The 26,468-nt window shown below is 39.0% G+C and overlaps 4 protein-coding genes across 5 annotated transcripts in view; all 4 read right to left on the bottom strand.

Moving 5' to 3' along the window:
• The window catches only part of LOC145435142 (uncharacterized), a 126,086-nt gene extending 114,091 nt beyond the window's left edge, over window positions 1–11,995 (bottom strand). Inside the window, exon 1 of the mRNA XM_080312429.1 lies at window positions 11,159–11,995. The gene's annotated coding sequence lies outside the window, so the exon portion shown is untranslated. The remainder of the gene's footprint in view (window positions 1–11,158) is intronic.
• Window positions 1–26,468, bottom strand: part of LOC145435135 (uncharacterized) — a 63,136-nt gene that overhangs the window by 21,171 nt on the left and 15,497 nt on the right. Inside the window, exon 2 of one of the 2 annotated variants that reach the window (XR_013913716.1) lies at window positions 24,307–26,333. Coding sequence is in view for 1 of the 2 variants with exons in the window: in XM_080312416.1 (XP_080168542.1) it covers window positions 24,401–26,296 (1,896 nt within the window). In the remaining variant the exon portion in view is untranslated. Of the gene's footprint in view, window positions 1–22,938; window positions 26,334–26,468 lie in introns of those variants that run through there. The other variant, XM_080312416.1, reaches the window with a different exon arrangement.
• LOC145435159 (uncharacterized) lies at window positions 1,469–2,730 on the bottom strand. The gene is made up of 2 exons (XM_080312462.1): window positions 2,475–2,730; window positions 1,469–2,390 (listed from the first exon to the last, which is right to left on the bottom strand). Exons 1-2 carry the CDS (start codon window positions 2,496–2,498, stop codon window positions 1,806–1,808), a joined length of 609 nt encoding a protein of 202 aa, XP_080168588.1. The 5' UTR covers window positions 2,499–2,730; the 3' UTR covers window positions 1,469–1,805.
• On the bottom strand, window positions 18,118–22,948 carry LOC145435136 (uncharacterized). Its single transcript, XM_080312419.1, has 2 exons — window positions 22,817–22,948; window positions 18,118–22,145 (listed from the first exon to the last, which is right to left on the bottom strand). The coding sequence occupies exon 2, from the start codon at window positions 22,124–22,126 to the stop codon at window positions 20,258–20,260; it is 1,869 nt and encodes a 622-aa protein (XP_080168545.1). The 5' UTR covers window positions 22,127–22,145; window positions 22,817–22,948; the 3' UTR covers window positions 18,118–20,257.

Raw genomic sequence — 26,468 nt, 5'->3', positions numbered from 1 at the left:
ACGCATCGGGAACGTTCCTCACTTGTGAACTAGAAAAGCCTAGCTACCAACAAGTTTTTAGAATTGCTTCCAAACGACAAAATTTACGGGCTCACTGTACTTATATCGTTCTTATTTGAATTATTCCACGTCGGAAAAGTGAGAAACATGGACAATTTTCATTCGCACTCATCCGGATTTCTCATTCGCACCATTCGCACCACGCTTGCCGTTCGCACTCATCCGGATTTTTCATTCGCACCATTCGCACCACGCTCGTCATTCGCACTGAAATTTTTTTCATTCGCACCAGTGCGAACCGTCACACAGGTTGAAAAGCACTGCTCTATATAAATTGCAATGATAAATCGAGCACTTGAATACGGAACGAAGAGCTAATTTTCAGAGAAAGTCAGCACAACTGTAGGCAGCCGCGCACCAATCCTGCTCTAATTAATTGACGGGCGTCCAAGTTCTTGCATTTTGAAATTAAGATATCAAATTTGACACTGGCCGGCGATTGAGAACCGCTGGCATGAAAGTACATATTCAAATTTGCCACACCATTCACACCAATACGACGTCACAATGACTGATATCCGAATGCCCAAGTCAACTTGAAGGTTAATACTCAACTCAGAATGAAATCACTCAGATATTCGATTTTGCCCAGACCTACAGACTACTACTAACCCAAAGGCTCACCACTAATATTATTGTCTACCTACTTCATTCTCTCTTCCAAAACACACTTTGGCACTGGTCCAAACGATCCGTTGTTAATAAATGCCACAGACTTATCCAGAAGAAAGTTATCCTTCATCGATGCACCCAACTCCATAATTGCTACAAGCATTTAACTCTATAAAGAAAATTCATCACAGATATCACAATGCTAATTAAGGAGTCATGATTATGTAGATCAACGCAAAATGCTCACAGATCGTGCCAAGCAATGGAGCAATAATTATGAGCTACCGTATACGAACGTCTCAGAGTCTTATTTTATTTGCAGGTATGGAAAGATGAAAATAACAGCAAAAATCAACAAAATGTTAATGTAGGATATCAAAGTGTGAACATATCTAAAAATCAAAATTAATCATGCACAATAGAAAACATGAAATCAATACCGAGGTCATGGTTCTTTGCTTCACCCCAGTATGGGAGCTTCATTTGGCAATGGATTTTCATATCATTTGACGTGTTTCACCCAAATCCCGACACCTCTTTACTTGCTTACTACATTGAAATTACATTTATGTACAAAAATCAATAAACGAAATGTCAAATGTATGCAATATTCGCAACTGCAATAGCTGATATTCTGTACAATTGTTAAGGATCAACAAAATTTTATAGACTGCCAATATAGAAATAAACATATTATTGATATGGATATTACAAAATGGTTATTTCCTGCATATAGCTCCGATGGTACCAGAATGAGTATGATGCCGTCTGACTGAGTCTAGATGTGTGAACTTGGTGTAGGAAGTATATTTAAAAGATGAAAACGAAAAGTGCCACAACTGTAACGCAACAACAACAAAGCAACATCTCTCTACACGGGTCACACGAGCTCTGTCTCCCAATATCCACGACCATCAGCTAACACCATTTAAACTAATTAACGAGCAATCAATCAGTCGCACGCGCTATGATCAGCGTCCGAGGTAACAGTTAGTACACAAAATCTACACAAGGACACATTCCCCCGTGATGAATATCACTCTTCATCACCATTCATCATCGTCTCTCATCTCGTCTCTCCATCTCTCTCCGCCTCTTATCTCTTCTCTCCATCTCTCGTCACCCCTTCAAAGTCACAGCTCTCCACGTTGGCCTCCCATCCGCCGGTCAACCTTCTGGCAATATCGAGCAATGTGGCCGCTTTCGTTGCAACGAAAACATACAATTGATTTACAGAATATTCTTAAATGTGGTCCACCACATAGAAAACACCGCACTCTTCTTTCTTTATCATAAGAATTGGCAACGGCGCTCATCTCGGCACCATCCAACTCATGATCGGTAACGAGGGCACGTGCTATCGATAGCACCTCAGTCAATTGTAACTGCTCCGCCTTTGGTGTCGCCCTTATCTGAGCAGACACACGTTTCGGCAACCCAAAGACGAAAGATAATTTCAACAGCTGTTCGTCGTCGTTTTGACCGATACCCGCCAACTTTGCTAATCGTTTCAAGTCGGCAAGGAAAACGTCGACCGATTCCCCTTCATTCAACACCCTCGTCTTGAATTCCCCATACGCCGAAAGCTGATCACAGGCGAAGGCACGCAACAGAGCCTCTTCGATGCGATCTTCGTCACTCTTTTCAGTCTCCAGTAACTGGTCGTACACGGCAAATGCGTCACCATCGAGAAACATCGGGATTACGACAGCCAAATTCTCAAGTTTTAGCAAACCTTTTGCCAGTTTCGCCTGCTTTATCCATGTTGCTATATCACCCGCTCCATCATACCGCGTCAACACATCCGTCACCTTGAAACTGGCCATTATCGTTGATGGGCCGCGATAGCTTGTAGGAAGTATATTTAAAAGATGAAAACGAAAAGTGCCACAACTGTAACGCAACAACAACAAAGCAACATCTCTCTACACGGGTCACACGAGCTCTGTCTCCCAATATCCACGACCATCAGCTAACACCATTCAAACTAATTAACGAGCAATCAATCAGTCGCACGCGCTATGATCAGCGTCCGAGGTAACAGTTAGTACACAAAATCTACACAAGGACACACTTGGGAATACTACATTTAAAAAATCCTTCTAAACTCGATCATCTAGGTCGCAACAATGACCTTCTTGGGAGCAAATCAGATACTCAAGTTTCTGTAGTGTGTTAGGAAGGTGACGTCCTTTACAATAACATGATGCAACCATACTCCTACGACAATGTCATCCAATCGACATACCGTACAACTAGCCTACAAGAGTATGTTTTGAGAATTTGTCAGTGAAACGAAGGAGAAAACGAAATACAGCAAAAAGTATTAATTCAAAAAATGGCAGTTCAATGACGTTGAACAAAATTCAAAACAGAAATATGATAGTAAACCGGTTAATTTACACTTAAGGCTTCTTCAGAAAGTCAAAAGGGCTGTATGTGGCAACAGACGAAAACGACCTTCCCTGCCAACTTTGACACACTGGATGTTGCCTGAAGTGATCACTACTGCACGACAATATCACGTTGTTACGATATTTCAATTCACAAATAGTCCGATACTTTGCAATGACCTCTTCCACATCCCCACCATCATTTGGACATTCGACATGTCCCATACAAAACAGATCGCACGTTGCTACGACCGGCCCCAGAATTGACTCGATCCAAGCTGGTGACAAGGTGGACTTTGAATACAAAGCGAATCTTTGAAGATTTCTACTCATGTGGAAATCGTTGAATTTTAATACAGACTCCAAATCATCATGGGCAAGTCGTAGGTAAATGAGATGGCGTAACGAAGCAAAACACTCTGAAAAATCACAGACGACATCTGTCTCAAAGTGACCGAGATCCAATGATGATAGATTCTTGTTGTTTGATAGGATCTGTGCAAGGTGATCTACATTGTTCAAACGAAATCGATGTAAAGATAGATAACGAAGTTTGGCCAGCTTCGCAATTGGTTTTAGATCACATAAAGCAACATATTTTCTGGCATCAACTTCCAGCTTTTCCAAACCTGGGAAACTTGACACCAATTCGGACAAAAACATTGAGTGTCTGCATCTTGCTTCTGTGTCCATTGTCTCAGTCACATTCTGCTTTAAATCCGAGTCGTGTAGTGAAAACGACAAACCCTTCAAATGTTTCATGCCCATAGTCGCACCTAGAAGCATGTCAGAATCAAAGTCCAGCCCACGCACATTCAGCTCAACGAGGTTTGTGAAAAATGTAAATTTCCTGCATAATTCCGTGATGATACCAAAATAAGGAGGACGCCAGTTGCCCAAGTCTAGGTGCGTGAGATTAGGATAGTGGCAGAATCGCAATACGAACGCAGGAGATAAATTTAAGTTATAGAAATGATGACTTTGCGTGCAAATCAGATACTCAAGTTCGTGAAGTGTGTTAGGAAGGGGACGTCCTTGGCAATAACATGAAGCCATACCAAAATTTCTACACGAAGTAGGAAGACAGAGTACCCTGGCTTTATCTAAGCAATCCGACGACAGAGCACTGTCGTCTTGATGTAAAGCAACTGCAGTCACTATGTGATTGTAGTATGTTTGATTAAAATTTGTCTTTTTCACTATTTGGGTGCAGTCTCGCTGAATGGAAAGATTTGCCCCAATCAAAATATTTTCAAAAGCTTCTAGACGAGATATATGAAGCATTTGGACTGAAACGCAGTGTGGTTTTGAATGACAACAAGTCTTGATAAAACTCTGTAGCACCATCATGTAGTCGTCACTGTCTATAAAGACTGCTTCGGGATCTTTAAGAAATTCTAAATGCAAGACTCGAAGCGATAATCCACACTTTGATTGCGACCGACAAAAATCTGTCATGACCCGTTCCGTAGTGGATAGAGCCAATCTTTTTAATGAGAAAGTGGCACGAAGAAGACTGTATAATGTTTCGCTGCTCAGGAAACACCCCAATATATCCAGTGTAACAAGATTTTTCAATCTCGGCTAGGTGGTGCAGATTTGATTCGAGAGCCAGGGACAGTCCCGGAATGATAAAAATCTCACACTGTCTTTTGAACAATTGATGATCTTCGAAAACAGATCGTTCGATACATAACTACATCCGTGAAAATCGAGATCTTGTACTGCAGATATGTCTCCAGCAAGGTGAAAAAATCGTTTGTTCGTAAATTTGACCCAGTCAAGACGATCGCGCAGTGGTAGGTATTCGAAAATCTTCAACCACATTTCATCCGGCAAACTGCTCACCATATCCATTATGAAATCTTTAAAAAAAACAGCTTCAACTTGCGACTGTCATCTAAAAATAGCAGGGTGATATGGAATGATATATAGAACACTGCTTATTTGAATTTTGAGGGTAGATTTCAATAGAAGGCTAGTGCGAAAACGCGTAGTCCATGTATCAAATCCAAAGCTATATACTCTAATTCAACACGCACAAGTTCATGAGCATGCGTAGTCATTCAAAAATCCAAATTGTACAATTTTGTGTGTTTTGGACTAATACTTTCATAAAATCATCTTGACTTGGTACTAGGGCAAAATCAAATACTTGAGTGATTCAATTCGGAATCGAGTACTAGGCTACGAGTCGAGTATTCGAATATCGCTAATTATGATGTCATAACAGTTCAAAAGATGTGGAAAGTCCAAGTATGTACCTCCTATGCAACCGCAAAGAATAAAATACCAATTGTACACCACATGAGGGTAATTTATAGCTTCGTAATACATGTTTAATCTTTAGCATACTTCTATGACACGATTAATTGAGATTTGAAACCTTCCACATTTGAAATTACTATCGAAACTATAAATTCATTGATAAAATAACTCTTAGTAGCATGGATCGTGAAATTTCAGTAGTCGAAAAAAATCATCTCTCACTACCCGACTCGATCGCATTGACACTATTAATTGACTCAGATTCGAATGTTGGAATCCTTGTTCCTAACCCTGTATTGTACTGCACCTCTGCTCGAGGTTAAAATTAGTAGTGTAGTCTAGGTTTTGCATCTGAAATATTTCAACGGTGGAAAAGCTAATATTAATAGAAGTATCCAAATGTTCGATACAACCTTACAGAAATATCCCCTACGGAACCAGCTTTAAGGACATGTAATGACTAAATAAGTTATACAGATTACACAAGAACTGGCACGAATTTAATAACTGAAAATACCGAAGCCGGGTGGCCTGTGACACTACATACATATACAAAGGGAGGTCAAACACAGGCAAGCTTTACAAAGCTAACTTTACGAAAATCTGAATAAGGCAGACCACAGGACAAATGGGCTATCAGGAATCACGATTATTAAATGTAGTTTACCTGATGTACTAAATGATGATGACTAAATAGGTCATACAGATTACACAAGAACTGGCACATATTTAATAACTGAATATACAGAAGTCAGGGCGGCCTGTGACACTACACTACTACATACATATACATAGGGAGTGACAATATCCAATAGGGAGGTAAAGCACGGGCATCGCTGACAAGTAGCCCAGCTCTACAAAGCTAACTTTACAATACTCTGAATAAGGCAGTACTACTAGGCAGCTCTGTAGACCTAAGGACAAGGGCCAATGGCCTATCTGGAGTCACGATAATTAAATGTAGTTTACCTGCTTTACTAACACTCCGGCACTGGACCAAAAGATCCTTGATTAGCAAATGCCACAGACTTATTCAATTCAGAAGAAAGTTTTCCTTCATAGACTCATCTAACTTAATAGCTTCTGTCAACAAAGAAAAATAATAGGCGTTATCACAATGTCAACAATTAACACCAAAGAAAACTTGATATCACAATGCTAAGTCAGGAGTCATGAATAAAATATTAGTCACAGGGAAGGAAAGTACGAAAGACAATGCGGTGCTTTGCATTTGGCATGATGAACTGATGAAATCACACTGACACAATCTGGTGCTTAATTAGCACACGACACTTTTACAGTAATTAGGCTGAGTAATTTATGAATTTTTCCACATAGCTTTGAATGAGAGTTAATACTGTGAAATTGTAGATAAGCAGTCCCAGCAATATAGAAAAACTGCAATTTTACGTCTTGAATGTTAAGGAGAAAGATCACGGTTTGAAGACACATTTTAGTTACTGTATAGGAGTTTTTAGACTACATCAAATTCAAGCCATACATGATAATACTGCAAGGTACCGCCAGGTAGAATAATGATGAATCATACCAGTAACTGGTAAGGCGCCAAAGTTCTAGTCAAAACAGAAGCCGCGGGTTGAAATAACAGCACTAATTAACACTACCGTGTTCATGAATGAAATAGAATGTAGAAATCAACACTATAACATGGTGCCAACATTGCAAATAAAATTCCATCACTCAAGATGGTCAACTTATTTAATACCATATCTGCGGTGACACCAATACCGTGGACCATGTTCTTTGCGTTTGCCTCAGTATTTGAACTTAATTTCATAAAGGATATTCATATTTGAAGTGTTTCTTATAAGCTAATGAGAGCTAATAGTGTGTCAATGTAATTCAGCCCCCCCGAGCAATACACAGAATCTGCAATTTTGTGACTTGAATATTCAGTATTACGATCAAGATTTGAAGACAACATTTTCAAATATTTTGAGATAGCAGTAATGTCTTGTCAGAGGAGTTTTTCAGGCTGAATCAAAGTCATGCCCTATTTAATGATATTGCAAGGCACTATTAGCTAGAATCATCATACATCATTCACATTGCATGTGTTAACTAGCAAGATGTCAAATACGCAAAGAGTCAGAAACAGAAACAACAGGTGTTACCAGAAATAAGAGAAATATTGAACATAACAGTGTTCATGTATGAAATGGAATGTGAAAATCAATACTAACACACAGTGTAAAAATTCCAAATAAAAATCCATTATGAATGACTCTTAACATACAATGATCCAAACAACAAAGGAAATGTTCAATGCTTTGCCATCAGCATTTGGACTTCAATCTGGCAAATGATCTCCATAACATCTAAAGTGTTCCACCCAACACAAAACGACCGCTTGCACTTTTACAAGGAATGAAATTTATGTGCATAAATCTATGAAAGAAGATAGCTGCCTTAATACATCACAACTGCGATACTGGTAGCTGATACTGTAGAATGTAGATAGTGGTTAATACCATAAAATCAACATAAATCTATCAACTGCCAATGAGGTAAATCATATTTTGTCATGTAAGCTACAGGACCATCATATGAATAAAAAATTTGCCTTAAGTGAACTATTGCGGATCATATTCTCCATCAGTTGTGAAGGGTTGTGAAAATTTCTATTCAACTACCTACTCTTCACATTTGATCCATCTCGAATTATGAATCATGTCATACAATTGGCATCATGGATAGTACGCCAACGTCAATATCGTTCTGATATATATGGAAAAACGCAAGACGTATAATGAATTCAGATTTACATTCACATTAAAGGAAACAACATTCTGATGACATATCAAGAAGAACGCAACTCAAAACAGAAAAATGATGGCAGTATGATTCCACTCAAGGTTTCTTTAGAAAGTCAAAAGGGCTGTATGTGGCGACGGACGAAAATGACAGTCCCTCCCAACTTTGACAAACTGGATGGTGACTGATACGGTCATCACTGCATGACAATATCACCCTTTTACGGTATTTCGATTCACAAATATTGCGGTATCTTTCAATGACCTTTTCAATATCTGCATCCACATTTCTACATGTGATATGGCACATACAAAACAGATCGCACGTTGCAACGACCGGTCCCAGAAACGACTCGATCCACACTGCTGACAAAAAGGGATTTGAAGACAAGGTTAATCTTTGAAGATTTCTACTCATGTGCAAATCGTTGAATTTTGAGACAGACTCCAAATCATCATGTGCAAGTCGTAGATAAACGAGATTGCGTAATGAAGCAAAACACCTTGAAAAATCACAGACATCATCAGTCTCGAAGTGACCGAGATCCAATGATCCTATTTTCGTGCTCTTGGATAGGATTTTCGTAAGCTGATCTACATCGTCCAAGGGAAATCTATGTAGAGTTAGATAACGAAGTTTGGCCAGTATCCCAATCGGTTCCAAATCACTGACAGCAACGCATTTTCTGGCATCCATGCTACACATCATTTCCAACTTCTCAAAATCTGGGAAAGTTTTCACCAATTTTGACAAAAATATCGAATATCTGCAACTCGCATCTGTGTCCCTTGTCTCAGTTGCCGTAAAATTCACTAGATTCTGCTTTGGATCATGGTCACATTGTAAAGGAATATGTAGCATAAACGACAAACCCTTCAAATGCTTCATGCCCATAATTGCAAATAGGAGCATGTTAGCATCCCAGTCCAGCCTACACACATTCAGCTCAACAAGGTTTGTAAAAAAAGGTAATTTCCTGCATATACCCTTGGTGACACCAGAATACCGCCGCCATCTACCCAAGTCTAGATGGGTGAGATTAGGAATGCAACGATTTAGTAAAACATCTTCGGCAGAACGGCCTAGAACAGGATGATAATTGTCGCTTGAGCAAGCCAGATACTCAAGTTCATATAGAGTGTTAGGGAGGGGACGTCCTTCACAACAACATGTTGCAAACAAATCGAGTTCTGACAACCAATTAGGGAAACAAAGTACCCTGGCTTTATCTAAGCAACCCGTCGTCAGAGCACTGCCATCTTGATGTAAAGCAACGGCAACATGTAAATGATTTTGGTACATTTCAGTATAATCTTTCCTCGTCACTAATTGGCTGAAGTCTCGATAAACGTCAAGATATGGTTCTATGAAAATATCCCTAGAATCAAAAAGAATCCAATCCTTGGTCGTTTGAACTGACACGCACTGTGGTTTTGGATGACAACAATTCTTGATTAAATTCTTTAGCGCCATACTGGAATCAAACCTGTAGAATGTTTCGGGATCTTCAAGAAATTCTACATGCAATACTTGAAGTGACAATCCACACTTTGGCTGTAGCCGACAAAAATCTCCCATGACCCGTTCCGTAGTGGATAGAGCCAACCTTTTTAGGCAGTGCGTAACACGGAGTAGACTGTGCAATGTTTCGCTACTCAAGAAACAGCCTAGTATATCCAGTGTTACAAGATTTCTCAATCTTGGCATGGTGGTGCAGATTTGATTCGAGAGCCAAGGACAGTCCCGGAAAGATATCTCACACTGTCTTTTGAACGATCGATTATTTTCAAAAACTGATCGCTCGATATGTAACTACAGCCGTGAAAATCGAGATCTTGGACTGCAGATATGTCTCCAGCAAGGTGAAATAACCTGTTGTTCGTAAGTTTGACCCATTCAAAACGGTCATGAAGTGGAAGGTATTCGAGAATCTTCAACCACATTTCCTCTGGCAAGCTACTCACAACATCCATTATTGACACTATCATCTGAAAGTAGAAAAGGGATACCATTGGAATGATACAGCGTGCCCCATTTACTTGAATTGGGGGAAAAGGGGGATTTTAGGAGAAGGATAGTTCGATGGTGTGCAGTCCAAGCATCAAATCCAAAGCTATAATCCGAATCAACATACACAAGTAAGTTATTGGGCATAGTCATGCAAAAACCAAAATTATACAATCAATTGCGTTTTGGACTAATACTTTTTTACAATTACCTTGACTTAGGCTAACCAGAATCGAATACTTGAGTGAATAGAGTACTAGGCCTTTGAGTCACGTCGGGTAATCTAGCTTCACTCATTGTGACGTTACCACAGTACGAAAGAAATCGAAAGTTTAAATATGAACCTTTTATGCAACCACAAAGAATATACGCTTCAGTACCGTAATACTAATTAGACACCACATGGAGGTAACTTAAAGCTATGTAATACATGACGTTACATGTTCAATGTTTGGTATGCTGCTATGACCCAAAAAATTAAGACTTGTTAACCTGAAACATTAGAAATTAGTATCAAAACTTTATTTTCGTTGATAAAGTAACACATTATGGCATGGATAGTAAAATTTCAGTACTCAAAAAAAATTCATCTTTCGCTACCCGACTTATATCGCATCCACATTCTTACTTGATTCAGATTCGAGTATTCAAATCCTTGTGCCCAGCTTTGCCCCTTTGCTCAAGGTGAAAATTATTACCGTAATCTAGGTTATGAATCTGGAATATTTCAATGAAGGTAAAAATAATATCAATAGCAGTCAGCAGCCAAATATTCAACATAACCTTAAGGAAATAACACCTACGACCCCAGCTTTGAGGAGAGGCAATGATTAGATAGGTCATAGAGATTACGTAACAACTGGAACAAATCAAGTAACTGGAAAAACAGAAGTCTGTTGACCATAAGGTCCTGTGTCACTACATATACATAGGGAGTAGGAAGGTCAAACACAGGCATTGTCGATTCGTGGCCCAGCTGTATAAAGCTAACTTTACAGTTCAGGCGGCTCTGCTTATCAGGGTTCGCAATTATTATGGCTTACCTGCTTCACTCGCACTTTGGCATTGGTCGAAACAATCCGTGATTAGCAAATGCCACAGACTTAGCCAGAACAAAGTTGTCCTACAGATACGTACCCAACTTCCACTAACAAATTATACTAAAGAAAAATAACAACTGATATCACAATGTCAACAATTACCATCAAAGAAAACCAGATATCACAATGCTAATCCATGATTCATGAATAAAGAAACCACTCATAGTGTAGGTAAATAATTATGGCTACCGTGTAAGGTATTGTAGACATATATGCCCTTTTAAAGCTAACTCAATTCAATGTAAAGCATAAGCCATGATACAGGTAAGAGAATTTTACAACCAACTGTCTTTGCATTGAATTGGGGTTCGAGTGACACAATTTTGGAGGATTCGTGCATGATTCAATCTATAGCGCAGTACTACATTTGTGAAGAGCATAAATTTCCATGACTCAGTCTGATGCGTTTTCAAGATGAGATCTCTAGAAATTGCAGAATGCTCCGTGACAAAATAACTTATACCTGTACACAGTAAAGAGATACATATCCTTATTTGAAACTGTGGACATTGGATATATATCTCAAGTAGAAAGTGCTCACGACTCTGGTACACATAAATGACTTCAGCGAGCGGATATATTACTGAGATAGTTTGGCCGAATAAGCAAATGAATGTTAACAGGGTTCACTGATGCCTAAATTTAAACATGATCATTCTGGTTTTAGATAGTTCAGATAGGATAGAATAACGTAATTTGCAGGAATCTATGACAAGACAATGCTGTGCTTCACATTTGGCATGAGGAACTGATGAAATCACACCAACGCAATATGGTACTAAGTTACACAGCAATTATGCTGGGAGACCGAAGATGAGAATTTTAAACTTTTTTTCAGCTTTCGATGCCAAATTTTTCCACATTGCATTGAATGAGAGTTAATACCGTGAATAATCAGCCCTGAGCAATACATAAAAACTGCTATTTTGGTCTTGAATATTCAGAACAATCACGAATTGAAGACACTGTTCCCAAATATTTTGATCTGCGGATATCGATTTCCTACAGGAGTTTGGATTATACTGCAAGAAACCGTCAAGTGGAATAATAATAAATCATACCAAATACATGTGAAAACTGGCAAGGTCTTAAATATGAAGTAATAAAAAGAAACCACAGTTGCAAATAACACCGAAAATCAACGTAACATCTTATGTATAGAACTGAATGTGGAAATCAATACAATCGCATAGTGGAAACATCAACACCAATTCATTTACTGCCAATGCAGTAATGAACATATTACAGACATGGAAGTGACAAGGCAACCATGAATTAGATAGAAATTTACCAAATGGATCACAGTGAATCATATTCGTTGGATTTTTGGATTGGTGTGAAAATTTGGATGAAACTTCTCATCCTATTTGTATCCTTCTCATATCATACACCAGGGGTCGGCAACCTTTTGCTAGTCGCGGGCCAAATTTCGGGTGTACAATCTTTGGCGGGCCGGATTGTTTCTTAGTACTATATTTTACGCTCACTTCGGTATATTATTCTACATTGCTGCAATCTCAATCATACCAATCCGAAGTCACATGTATTTACACTTCAACGACACAGAATAATTGTGACAATTGACGCAGCTTGCTTTGTGAAAGGTTTTCTTTCAATTTCTGGTAACAAGTCAGATGAAACAAGAATCAGACCCTATTCAAAACGGACGTCCGAAATACGTGATCTTAGCTTGCTCTTCGTGAATTTCATTGTTCAAAACTATTGTCCAAAAATCGATGCAATTTCTTTTGCATTGCTGGTCAAGCTAGGATAAAGACCAATTTCAAGAACGTACTCTTTGTCAAAGTCATGCAGCGATATGCTCTTTGTATAAAATTTGCCATTCAATTCAACTGCATCGCATTTCAAAAAGGCCCGTTTGAAATTTTCAGGCAATTGTATTGGCATCCACATTAAACAGAGTACTGAATAGTCAGAATTCATTTTGTAGAGAAGGAATGCCGGAAAAGAGGGTGAATATTCAGTAGTTAAATTTCGTATCACAGTTACAAATGTATAGTGTTGGTACTAGGTTTTCTCTCCTCCAGTATAGGAAATTGAGCATAATTTTCTTTGTACTGTTGACATTTCCAGAGTCACAGATTTGTTTTGAATGCGCCTTAACATCTCATGTATGTAGATGTCCAAATCATCATGGGCAAGTCATAGATAAATGAGAATGCGTAACAAACCAAAACAATTTGAAAATTCACAAGCAACGTCAGTCTGAAAGTGACCGAGATCCAATGATGCTATATTCGTGCATTTGGAGAGGATGTTAGCAAGCTGATTTACATCGTTCAAAGGAAATCTATGTAGAGATAGATACCGAAGTTTGGCCAACATCCCAATCGCTTCCAAATTACTGACAGTAGTGTATTTTTGGGCATCCATGCAATACCTCATTTCCAGCTTTTCCAAATTTGGGAAATATTTCACCAATTTCGACAAAAATATTGAATATCGGCAACTCGGATCATTGCCCTTTGTCTCAGTTGTCGTAAAATTCATCACATTCTGATTTGGATCCGGCTTACATTGTAAAGGTAGATGGAGCGAAAAAGACGAAACGAACAATTGTTTCAAGTCCATAATCGATAACAGGAGCATGTTAGTGTCGAAGTCCCGTCCACACACGTTCAGCTCAACAAGTTTTGAGAAAGATGGTCATTTCGTACATAAACCCTGGAATTCATAATTGAAAAGAGCGTGACGGTTTCCCAAGTCTAGATGTGTCACTTTCCGAATGCTGTGTTTCAGAAAAACTGCCTCAGGTAAAGATAGGTCATCATAATGTTCGTCCCGCAAGCAAGGAGGACAGCCATCTTGATGTAAAGGAACAGCAATTAGTATGTCATTTTGGTATTGTTGATCATATTCATCCCTCAATTGTCTTCGAGTGGATACTTTGCATATCTTGAGCTTTGCGTCCCAGAATATATCTATTAACTCTTGTAGATCCAAACGCTTGAGCGTTTGAACTGAAAAGCGGTGTGGTTTAGAATGGCAGCATATCTTAATAAAATTCCTCAACACTGTTGTGGTTTGGAAACTATAAAGTTTTTCAGGATCATGGAGAAATTTCACATGCAAGACTCGAAGTGACAATCCGCATTTTGACTGCAACCGACAAAAATCTGTCATGACCTGTTCTGTAGTGGAGAGAACCTATCTTTTTATGGAGTATGTGGCACGAAGTAGACTGTGTAATGCTTCGCTACTCAAGAAGAACCCCAATATATCCACTGTAACAAGATTTTTCAATCTCGGCATGGTGGTGCAGGTTTGATTCGAAAACCAAGCGCAGTCCAGTAAGGACAAAAATCTCACACTGTCCGTCGAACGATTGATTATTTTCAAAAACTGATCGCTCGATACATAACTACATCCGAGAAAATCGAGATCTTGGACTGCAGATATGTCTCCAGCAAGGTGAAATAACCTTTTTTCGTAAGTTTGACCCATTCAAAACGGTCATGAAGTGGAAGGTATTCGAGAATCTTCAACCACATTTCATCTGGCAAGCTACTCACAACATCCATTATTGACACTATCATCTGAAAATAGAAGAGGGATACCATTCGAATGATACATCGAGCACCGCTTGTTTGAATTGGGGGAAAAGGGAGATTTTAAGAGAAGGATAGTTCGATGGTGTGCAGTCCCAGCATGAAATCCAAAGCTATAATCCAAATCAACATACAATAATTCTTGGGCATAGTCATTCAAAAACCCAAATTATACAATTACAATTATACAATTATCTGCACCCGAGGCATATTTAGAAGTCAAAAGGTTAGTATATGGCCACAGTTGTAAATGACCTTCATTGCCAACATTGACATACTGGATATTGGCTGAGATGATAATCATTGCACCTTCACAACAACACCACACTGCTACGATACTTCGTTTTGCAAATATTCCGGTATTTTGCCATGACCTTTCTCACATTCGCGAAAATCTTTTCACATTCGATAGGTCCCAGGCTGCAACGACAGGTCCCAGAAATGACTGGATCCACGCTGCAGCCTGATGAAAATGTGGTAACAGGTTAACACTACAAAACTATTATCTGAAAATGAAGGGCGATACAGATGATAACTTGAGAACTGTTCATTTGTATGAATTGCAACAAAGCCAAGTCATATGTACAATAATGGCAACAAACGAACTAAATCCAGAAGTGTAATCCAATAATTTAATCGAGGAACAAAAGCAGTGCTGAAAAAATACAACATGATGGCATGGCAGTAAATTATTTGCAGCTATGGTAGTGAAAATGCCAATATATTATACCATAATCATCTGATAACAAGCACGGTGTTGAATATGTCAATAGTGCGAGATTAAAGCTGAAATGACATTTAGGTATGTAAAACAAAAAACGGAAAGTCAAATGTACGCTTAGGCTACAGAAGCCTTCCTCAAGACAGCAATATGTACAAACGCAATAGCTGATATTGTATACAATTATTATTACCTTATGATCAACAGAATTCAATTTTTCAACTAATGCAGGAATAAATAACGACATGGATGTAAACACAACCATCAGGAATTCAATTCAAATCCACAACGTGGATGACATGGTATCATATTTTGTGATATCAGGAGGGGTGTAGATATTTCTATCGAAATACCTACTTTACTGTGGATCCTTCTTAAATTCCAAAGTACGGTATGTCATACAATTGACATGGTGGGAAACTAGCTCGTATGACCGAGGTTCTGAGCATCATGGATAAGTTGAAAGAGGTACCGGTAAATGAAATCAATTTTATATTCATTTCGAAGTTCAGATGAAAGCTGAAAAAAAAAATTCTAAACAGAAATATGACGTCAAGTTATGGCACCATTCACAGTCATGGTCTCTTTACAAAGTCAAAAGGGCTGCACGTGGCAACAGTAGAGAACGAACGTGCCTGCCAACTTTGACACACTGGATGTTGGCTGACAAGTTCATTACTGCATGACAACACCACATTGTTACGATATTTTGATTCACAAAGCTTCCGGTACTTTGCAATCAACTTTTTCACAGCCGCATTCACATATTGACATTCGATATGGCACATACAGAACAGATCGCAAGTTGCAACAACCGGTCCCAGAAATGACTCGATCCACGCCGGTGACAAGGTGGACTCTGAATAAAAAGTGAATCTTTGAAGATTGCTACTCATGTGCAAATCGTGGAATTTCGATACACCCTCCAAGTCATCATGGGCAAGTCGTAGATAAGTGAGATGGCGCAACGAAGCAAAACACTCTGAAAAATCATGGGCAACATCAGTCTCAAAGTGACCGAGATCCAATGATGATATTTTCATGCATTTGGATAGGATTTGTACAAGCTGATCTACATCGTCCAAAATGAATCTGTGTAGAGATAGATGGCGAAGTTGGCCCAGTATCCCGATTGGTTCCAATTCACTGACAGAAACGAATTTTCGGGCATGTTCGCTACACTTCATTTCAAGCTTTTTCAAATCCGGGAAATTGTTCACCAATTTCGACAAAAATATCGAATATCTGCAACTTTCTTCATCGGCATCTATTGTCTCAGCTTTATAATTCCACACATCCTGCCCTGGATCCAGCTCACATTGTTTAGGAAGATGGAGCGAAAAAGACAAACCCTTCAAATGTTCCATATCCATAATCGCTAATAGAAGCATGTTAGCATGCAAATCCAGCCCCCATACATTGAGCTCAACAAGGTTTGTGAAAGTTGGTAGTTTCTTGCATATACGAGGAGATGCATCAATGACACCAAAATCAAAACTACAATATCTGTCGATGTTTAGATGTCTCAGTTTTGGGATCCAGCAATTAAACAAAACAAAATCAGCAGAATCTGGATCATCAACATATTCGTCCCGCGGGGAATAAAAATGCGGATGTAGTTCAGATGGGAGCAAGTTCTCATGTCTTATCTGCATAAGAAGGCAGAGTAATCGCGATTCATCTAAGCAACCAACCGACAGAGAACTCACATCCCTATGTAAAGCAACGGCAATCAGTAACCGATTTAGATAAGTTTCATCACAATCTTCCCTCGTCACCATTTGGATGGAGTCACGATCAATCGCAGGATTTGCCTCAATCATAATGTTTTTAAAATCTTCAAGAGGTATATACTTCAGCGTTTGGACTGAAACGCAGTGCGGCATGTGACAGCATGTATTAATAAAATCACTCAACACCGTCATGGTTTGGCTTATGCTACCATAGAAAGTTTTGGGATCGCGAAGCAATTCCACATGCAAGACTCGAAGTGACAATCTGCGTTTTGACTTCAAGAGACAAAAATCTGTCATGACCTGTTCCGTAATGGATAGAGCCAGTCTTTTTAAGGAGCATGTGGCACCAAGTAGACTATGTAATGTTTCGCTACTCAAGAAACAACCCAATACATCCAGTGTAACAAGATTTTCCAATCTCGGCATGGTGGTGCAAATTTGATTCGAGAACCAAGCACAGTCCCGGAAAGATAAAAATCTCACACTGTCCTTCGAACGATTGATTATCTTCAAAAACTGATCGTTCGATACATAACTACATCCGTGAAAATCGAGATTTTGGACAGCGGTGATATCTCCAGCAAGCTGTAAAAATCTTCTGTTTGTAAACTTAACCCATTCAAGACGATCGTGTACCGGTAGGTAACCGAGAATCTTCAACCATATTTCATCGGGCAAGCCGCCAACAATATCCATTAGGAAATAGTTACAGATGAAACGTAGTAACAAGTTTTAACTGAAACTATAATCTGAAAATAGAAGGGTGATATACCGTAGTATAAATGAAATGGGGATGATGTATCAAACACTGTTCATTTGAAAATAACAACAAATGATGGATTTTTAGCAGGTTGATGCAATTGAGCATGTGATTGTTTGGCAGCTATTGAAAGAAAATGCTGATATATTATACCATATGCATGTGACAACTAGCATGGTGTCAGGTACGTAAACAGTGTGAGACAAAAGTGAAGTGAGCAAGTCAAAATAACAACAAATGAACATGATGCTGATGCATAAAATGAAATATGGAAATGGATACTGCTGAACAGTGGAAGCATTGAAAATTAAATTAATCATGCACGATGATATACATAAATTCAATATCTTATATGCGGTGAAACCAATAACGAGGACATGGTTCATTTCTTTGCCCCCAGTATACGGGCTTCATTTTTCAAATGATCCTCATAGCATTTGAATTGTTTCACCCAAAACCAGACACCTACATAGGCCATTCTCTCTTGCAATGATATTTATGCATGAAAACCTATATACGAAATGTGATATGTATGCATAATGATGTACAATTATTACTCTTCTGGATAGCATATTCATACTGAAATCAACTCGAATATTTTTGGCTGACTCTCGTCAGAGGTGACCGTTATCAACTAGTGGAGAATTCGAAAGGACATCACCTTGATTATTCGACATTTCAATGCCGGTGACTTCATTTTTGCGATACCATTGTTGATATGCAACAGGGTTGCAATGACTCGAGTCGCAATTTTTTCATGACTCGACTCTAGTCATTTTCTCAGAATACAGAAATGACTCGAGTCAATCTTTGTAATGACGCGACGTGGTCTCGAGTCATTGTGTATGAATTAGGCGGGCAAGACCAACATTTTATTGTAATTTCGAAGAATAGAAAAGTGAGCGCACCATTGGTATATCGTCTATTGGTACTGGTATTTGAAAATAAGACCACAAACTGTTAAGAGTGAGGAAAATTAGTACATTATAAATGCGAATAGTTCTGTAGCACCGAAAAGAGTGATAAAAAATGGATTAAACAAGAATTTAACCGAAAACTGAGCAATCAACGCAATCACTTGGACTGCGACTCGAGTCAAAACACCATGACTTGGACTCGACCCTCTGCTCGCTGACATGGACTCGGACTTGACTCGGTGGTGAATTGAAAATGACTCGACTTTTGACTCGGAGCCTTGTGACTTGGTTACTACCCTGGTATGCATTGCTCTTTCAAATGATCTACTAGTTGATGACGAATTACCCCTGACAAATGTCAGCAGAAAATATTCAGGTTCATTTCAATGTGAATATGCTATTCATTTGTATATTGAGGTTCTGTATCAACGAGTAGCTTTTCAAATGCTGAGACTGCAATATTCGCAATAGCTAATATTGCGTAGGCCTACATTGTTAAGGATCAGCACAATTATATTGACAGCCAATATAATAATGAAAATATCATTGACATGGACGTAACACGTCTGGAATTACACTAAAATTCACAAATTGGAACACACCGGATCATATTTGGTGATATCATGAGGGGTGTAAGTAATTATTTCAATCAAACTAGCTAATTCACTTTAGATCCTTCTCAAATTCTGAACTATGTCATACAATTGACATGGTGGGAAGTTAGCCCGCAAGACTGATGTTCTTACCATTATGGATGAAATGATAGATGAATGAATGAAATGAATTTCATATTTATTTTAAAGAAAATGGCAGTTCAATGCCAATTGACAAAAAATGAAGTTAGAATCAGAAATATGCTGTCAAGTTAGGACACCATATACCAGGCGCGTAGCCAGGGGGTTCGGGTGTGATTGAAGAGTGACATCACGAAACTTAATGATATCGAATGCCCGCAAACATGTGCGTGCGGAACATTGATTTCCGCTAATACTGAAAATACCATAAGATGTGTGTCAAAGCTTGAGCTATTAAAGATGATATATGATTGGGCCATTGGAAATGCCATTATAGAACAGACTCCATATCAACTTGGTCATAATGACTTGAGCTACGTAATACATGCTGATCAGCTCGCATAATTTATTGTTCATAAGAGATCAGGGACTCGCTAATTGACAGCACTGCCGGACTCGTTGGCAAGCCTATCATACTTCGTCACACGAGGATATTGTATAATCGCCAGCATTTACGCATGTACTCAACGCTAATGAATTGATGCTATATTAGTAAATTCACCCCCTACTTATTTTCTGGCTGGCTACGCGTCTAAAATTTACACTCATGGTTTTTTTACGATGTCAAAAGGGCTGTATGTGGCGACCTGTGAGATTGCGCGTCCCTGCCAACTTTGGCACACTGGATGTTGGGTCATACGATTACCACTGCATGACAATATCACCTTGTTACGGTATTTCGATTCACAAATTTGCCGGTATTTTGCAATTAGCCTTTTAACATCTGCATCCACATTTTTGCAAGCAATATGGCACATACAGAACAGATTGCAGGTTGCAACAACCGGTCCCAGAAATGACTCGATCCACGCCGGTGACAAGGTGGAATTCGAATACAGAGTGAATCTTTGAAGATTTCTACTCATGTGCAAATTGCGGAATTTCGATACAGACTCTAAATCATCATGGGCAAGTCGTAGATAATTGAGATTGCGTAACGAAGCAAAACACTCAGAAAAATCACAGACAACATCTGTCTCAAAGTGACCGAGATCTAATGAAGAAATATTCATATTCTCGGACAGGATCTGTGCGAGCTGATCCACATTGTCCAAAGGAAATCGATGTAGAGATAGATGACGCAGTTTGGTGAGCTTTGCAATTGGTTTCAGATCACAGACAGTAACGTATTTTCTTGCATCCACGCTACAGATCAGTTCCAGCTTTTCCAAACCTGGGAAATTTGTCGTCAACTTGGACAAAAATATTGAATATATGCGACCTGCATCTCTGTCCCTTGACCTTAAAACCATTCCATTCTGTTTTGAGTCACATTGTGATGGAATGTGAAGTGAGAATGACAAACCCTTCAAATATTTCATGCCCACAATTGCAATCAGCAGCGTGTTCGCATCCAAGTCCAGGCCAGACAGATTCAGTTCAACTAGGTTTGTGAAAGACGGTAATTTCTTGAATATATCGTCAAAGGACCCCAAACAAGAATCGAACCGTCTGCCCAAGTCTAGATGGGTAAGTTTTGGAATGCGGCAGTTAAGCAAAACCGTTTCAGCAGTATCTGGGTCATCACAATATTCATCTCTTGAGCAAATGAGATACTCCAGTTCATGTAGCGTAAAAGGCAGGCATTTCCCTTTACAATAACACGATCCAAGTATATTCCTATGTCTCATCTGCATAGGAAGAGACAGCACGCGGGCTGCATCTAAGCAACCTGATGACAGTTCACTGCCGTCACGATGTAAAGCAACGGCAAACAGCATCTGATTTTGGTATGTTTCAGCGTAATCCTCCCTCATCACTCTGTGGATTGAGTCTCGATACACTATAAGGTTGGCTTCTATTAGAATATCCTGAAATTCGTAAAGAGGCAAATGCTTGAGCGTTTGGACTGTAATGCAGTGCGGTTTAGAATAACAGCATGTCTTGATGAAATTCTTCAACACCGTTCTGGTTTCGTCACTACAGACTTTTTCGGGATCGTGAAGCAATTCTACGTGTAACACTCGAAGTGACAGTCCGCGTTTTGACTGCAACCGACAAAAATCTTTCATGACCAGTTCCGTAGTGGATAAAGCTAATTTTTTTATGGAACGAGTAGAGCGAAGTAGACTGTGTAAGATTTCGCTGCTCAAGAAACATCCCATGATATCCAGAGTAACGAGATTTTTCAATCTTGGCATGGTGGTGCAGATTTGATCCGAAAGCCAAGCGCAATCGCGGAAAGATAAAAATCTCACACTGTCTCTCGAGCGCTTGATTATACGCAGAAACGTGTTGCTCGATACATAACTACACCCGTGAAAATCGAGATTTTCGACAGCAGGCATGTCTCCAGCGAGATGAAAAAATCTTCTGTGTGTAAATTTAACCCATTCGAGACGGTCATGTACTGGTAGGTGATCAAGGATCTTTATCCAGATTTCATCAGGCAAGCAGCTCACAATATCCATCATGAAATCTTGCAACTGTTATCTGAATATAAAAGGCTGATATGTTACGGTCTTCTCTTCTATATCAATTGCAATGATATAGAGCAGTGCTTATTTGAATTAGGAAAAAACAAAGGTCAGATATTCACACAAGGCTAGAGAGATTGAGAACAGTCCGCACCTCAAATTCAGAGCTATACTCCAAATCAAAACCTATACGTTTTTTACCATCATCATTCAAAACTCCAAATTATACGAAAACGCTTGTTTTGGACCAATACTTATTCCATGTACCCTGACTTTTCACAATGAATTTGACTAAGGTGAAAATTCGGTGCTGGAATCTAGATTTAATATCCGGCATGCTTCAATGAGTTAAAATTAATATCAATACTAGTGAGTAGCCAAAGGAGCGACAGAACCTCACAAAAATATCCTGTAGGATACCAGACTTGAGATGTCATGACGAAATAGTCAATAAATAATACTCAAGAAATGAACTATCACAACATTATACAGAAACAGATAATACAGACACTTGTTTGCCAGAGTGGCCTGTGACACAACATATCTATAGGGATCGAAACATTTAAAATGTAGGTCCATCACGGGCATTACCGATAGGTATCCCAGCTCTACAAAGTTGACTTCCCAATAATCTTAGTAAGGCAGTGCCAGTTGACATCTCAAAAGAATAAAGAACCAATGACTTACGTAATTTACTCTCACTTTCTCACTTCCGCAGTGGTGTGATTAGCAAATTTTCCAGACTAATCCAGAAGAAACTTGTCGTTCATAGACACATCCAGATTGACAAATTATACTAATGAATTACACTAAAGAAAAATAATAGGTGATATCACAATGCCAACAATTAACACAATAGAAAACCAGACATCACAATTCTAATCCGTCAGGCGTGAACCAAAAATACCACTTATCGTGTAATAATTATGACTGCTGTGCACCAACATCTCAGATTTTCGAGGAGATACCCTTTTGAAGCAATCCTAACTCAATGTTAAGATATGTTTCAGGTAAGAATGTTTTACAATGACGATTTATGCAGTGAATTGGTGTTCAGGTGACGCAAAATTGGGAGACTTAGTGCATCGTGTAATCTATAGAGCTAGATTACGTTTGCAGAGAAAATAAATTTCCATCAAAGTCGCAATCAGATTTCTACAAATTGAAAAATGCTCCGTGACAACATAAATTACCCATTAGCATAAACATACATTTAATGAATTGAAACTCTGGACGTTTGACTACATTAAAAAACTAGTGATGAAAATGTTCTTTGATGATCAAATGTACACAGTAAGCATGATCATTTCGTTTCTAGATATTGAATTGAGAAAAACAGCAGTTCATATAAGATATAACATGCTGGCAGTAATTTGAAGGCAATTATGACAAGACAATGCTGTGATTCATATTTAGTATGATGAAATGACAAAATCACACTGAGCCAATACGGTGATTAGTTAGCATAACTAAAATTGTGAATAACACCGTAGATGAACTAATTTATAAGTTCCATCTAGTCAGCTTCTATGTTCAATTTGTTCACATGACATTGGATGAGAGTTTTTATGGTGTAATTGTGGATATGCACTAATAGAATACATAAAAAAAACTCCAAATTTGTGTCAGATATTTCCAACTATTTTGAGATTAAGGACGACCTGTTATAGTATTCATACTGAATCAAATTCAGGCCATATTTAATGATATTGTAGGGTTCAGTTAGGTAGAATAATGATTATTCCTACTAAATACATGTGATAACTGGGAAGATCTCAAATACGCAGTTAGAAACAGAAACCACAGTTCAAATAAGAACAAAAATCAACATACCGGTAACAATGTTCATATCCGAAATGGAATGTAGAAGTCAATAATATCACACAGTTTAAAAAACAACTTCAACACAAATTTATTCACTGCCGATGCCGTAATAAACATATTAATGACAGGGAATTGACAAAGCCATCATGGATTAGAGAAAAACTTACCAAATGGTTCATATCGAGTGAATTTTGGGTGAGTGTGGAAATTTGGATGCAACTACTCTCCAACTCTTGGTTTAGGCAAATTCTAAAATTGCAAACCATATCATACAATTGACACACTGGGTAGCTAGCCTATTTGAGGATCGTTCTGACATCTGAGTATCGAGAAAATGAACAAGATAACAAAACCTAACGAAAAGTAATAATTCAAAGAAAATGGCAAATCAATGACGTTGAACGAAATTCAAAACAGAAATGTGATGGTAAACCGGTTTACTTGCACTCAAGGCATCTTCAGAAAGTCAAAAGGGCTGTATGTGGCCACAGATGAAAACGACCTACCCTGCCAACTTTGACACACTGGATGTTGGCTGATACAATCATTACTGCATGACAATACCACATTGTTACGATATTTTGACTCACAAAGCTTCCGGTACTTTGCAATCATCTTTTTAACACCCACGTTCACATTTTGACATTCTATATGGCACATACAGAAATGATCGCAAGTTGCAACAACCGGTCCCAGAAATGACTCGATCCACGCTGCTGACAATGTCGACTTTGAATACAGAGTGAATCTTTGAAGATTGCTACTCATGTGCAAATCGTGGAATTTCGAGACAGACTCCAAGTCATCATGGGCAAGTCGTAGATAAATGAGATGACGTAACGAAGCAAAACACTCTGAAAAATCACGGACAACATCAGTCTCAAAGTGACTTAGGTCCAATGATGATATCTTCGTGCATTTAGACAGGATTTGTGCAAGCTGATCCACATCGTCCAAAATAAATCCATGTAGAGACAGACAACAAAGCTTGCCCAGAGTCCCAATTGGTTTCAAATCACCGACAGCAACACATTTTCGGGCATCCATGCTACAACTTATTTCCAACTTCTCCAAATCTGGGAAATTTTTCACCAATTTCGACAAAAATATTGAATACCTGCAACTTTCATTAGCGTCTCCCGTCTTACTTGTAAAATTCATCACATCCTGCTCTGGATCCGGGACAGTTTGTATAGGAAGATGGAGCGAAAAAGACAAACCCTTCAAATGTTTCATGTCCGTAATCGCTGATAGAAGCATGTTAGCATTCAAATCAAGCCCACACACATTAAGCTCAACGAGGTTTGTGAAAGATAGTAATTTCTTGCATACTCCCGGGAATGCCTCGGTGTCACCAAAATAAGAAGCGCACCGTCTGCCCAAGTCTAGATGTGTCAGTTTCGGAATACTGCCATTTTGCAAAACTGCCTCAGCAGTATCTGGATCATCACCATCACCATATTCGTTCCTAGAGCAAATAAGATACTCCAGTTCATGCAGTTCATCAGGCAGGTATTCTCCTTTACAATAGCATGATGCGTGCATACTCCCATGCCTCAATCCCTGCATAGGAAGACAGAGCACCCGGGCTTCATCCAAGCAACCGGCCGACAGAGGACTGTCATCTCTATGTAAAGTCTCTGCAATCAGTATCTGATTGTAGTAAGCGTTATCACAAGCCTCCCGCATCACTCTTTGTAAGGAGTCTCTATGAACCGCAAGATTTGCCTTGATGAATATATCTTCAAAATCACCTAGAGGCAAATGCTTGAGAGTTTGGACTGAAATGCAATGAGGTTTAGAATAACAACATGTCTTGATAAAATTCTTCAACACCGTTCTGGTTTGGCGACTGCCGAGTTTTTTAGGATCGTGAAGCAATTCTACATGTAAGACCCGAAGTGACAATCCACGTTTTGACTGCCGCCGACAAAAATCTTTCATGACCAGTTCGGTAGTGGATAGAGCCAATCTTTTTATGGAGCGCGTAGCGTGGAGTAGACTGTGCAACGTTTCGCTACTCAAGAAACACCCCAATATATCCAGCGTAACAAGATTTTTCAATCTGGGCATCGTGGTGCAGATTTGATTCGAGAGCCAAGCGCAGTCCCGAAACGATAAAAATCTCACACTGTCCTTTGAACGGTTGATTATTTTTAGAAACAGATCATTCGATACATAACTACATCCGTGAAAATCGAGATTTTGGACTGCAGGCACGTCTCCCGCAAGCTGCAAAAGCCTTTTGTTTGTAAATTTTACCCATTCAAGACGGTCGTGCAGAGGGAGGTAATCAAGAATCTTGACCCACATCTCATCTGGCAAGATGTTCACGATATCCATTACGAGATCTTTATAGATAGGTGGTTAAGATTATTACCTGAAAATAGCAGTGTGATATATGTTACGGTATTCTACATGAATTGAAGTGATACATCAAGCACTGTTCGCGCGAATAAAAAACGAGAAAGTGCTATTTTTAGACGGGGTTGGTGCAATTGAGCACACAGTCTGG

The sequence above is a fragment of the Botryllus schlosseri genome, chromosome 3 (assembly GCF_051294905.1).
Source record: "Botryllus schlosseri isolate E-star chromosome 3, Bs_hap1, whole genome shotgun sequence".
NCBI classification, from domain to species: Eukaryota; Metazoa; Chordata; class Ascidiacea; order Stolidobranchia; family Styelidae; genus Botryllus; species Botryllus schlosseri.
This window is presented reverse-complemented; position numbering and strand designations above follow the sequence as displayed.

Bases quoted from the DNA above. Each gene is read 5' to 3' on its own strand.
- LOC145435159 (XM_080312462.1), bottom strand. From the start codon at position 2,498: ATGGCCAGTTTCAAGGTGACGGAT. The intron at 2,391-2,474 runs GTGTTGACGCGG...CTAAAACTTGAG, and splicing joins CCAGTTTCAAGGTGACGGAT to AATTTGGCTGTCGTAATCCC.
- LOC145435136 (XM_080312419.1), bottom strand. From the start codon at position 22,126: ATGATGGATATTGTGAGCTGCTTGCCTGATGAAATCTGGATAAAGATC.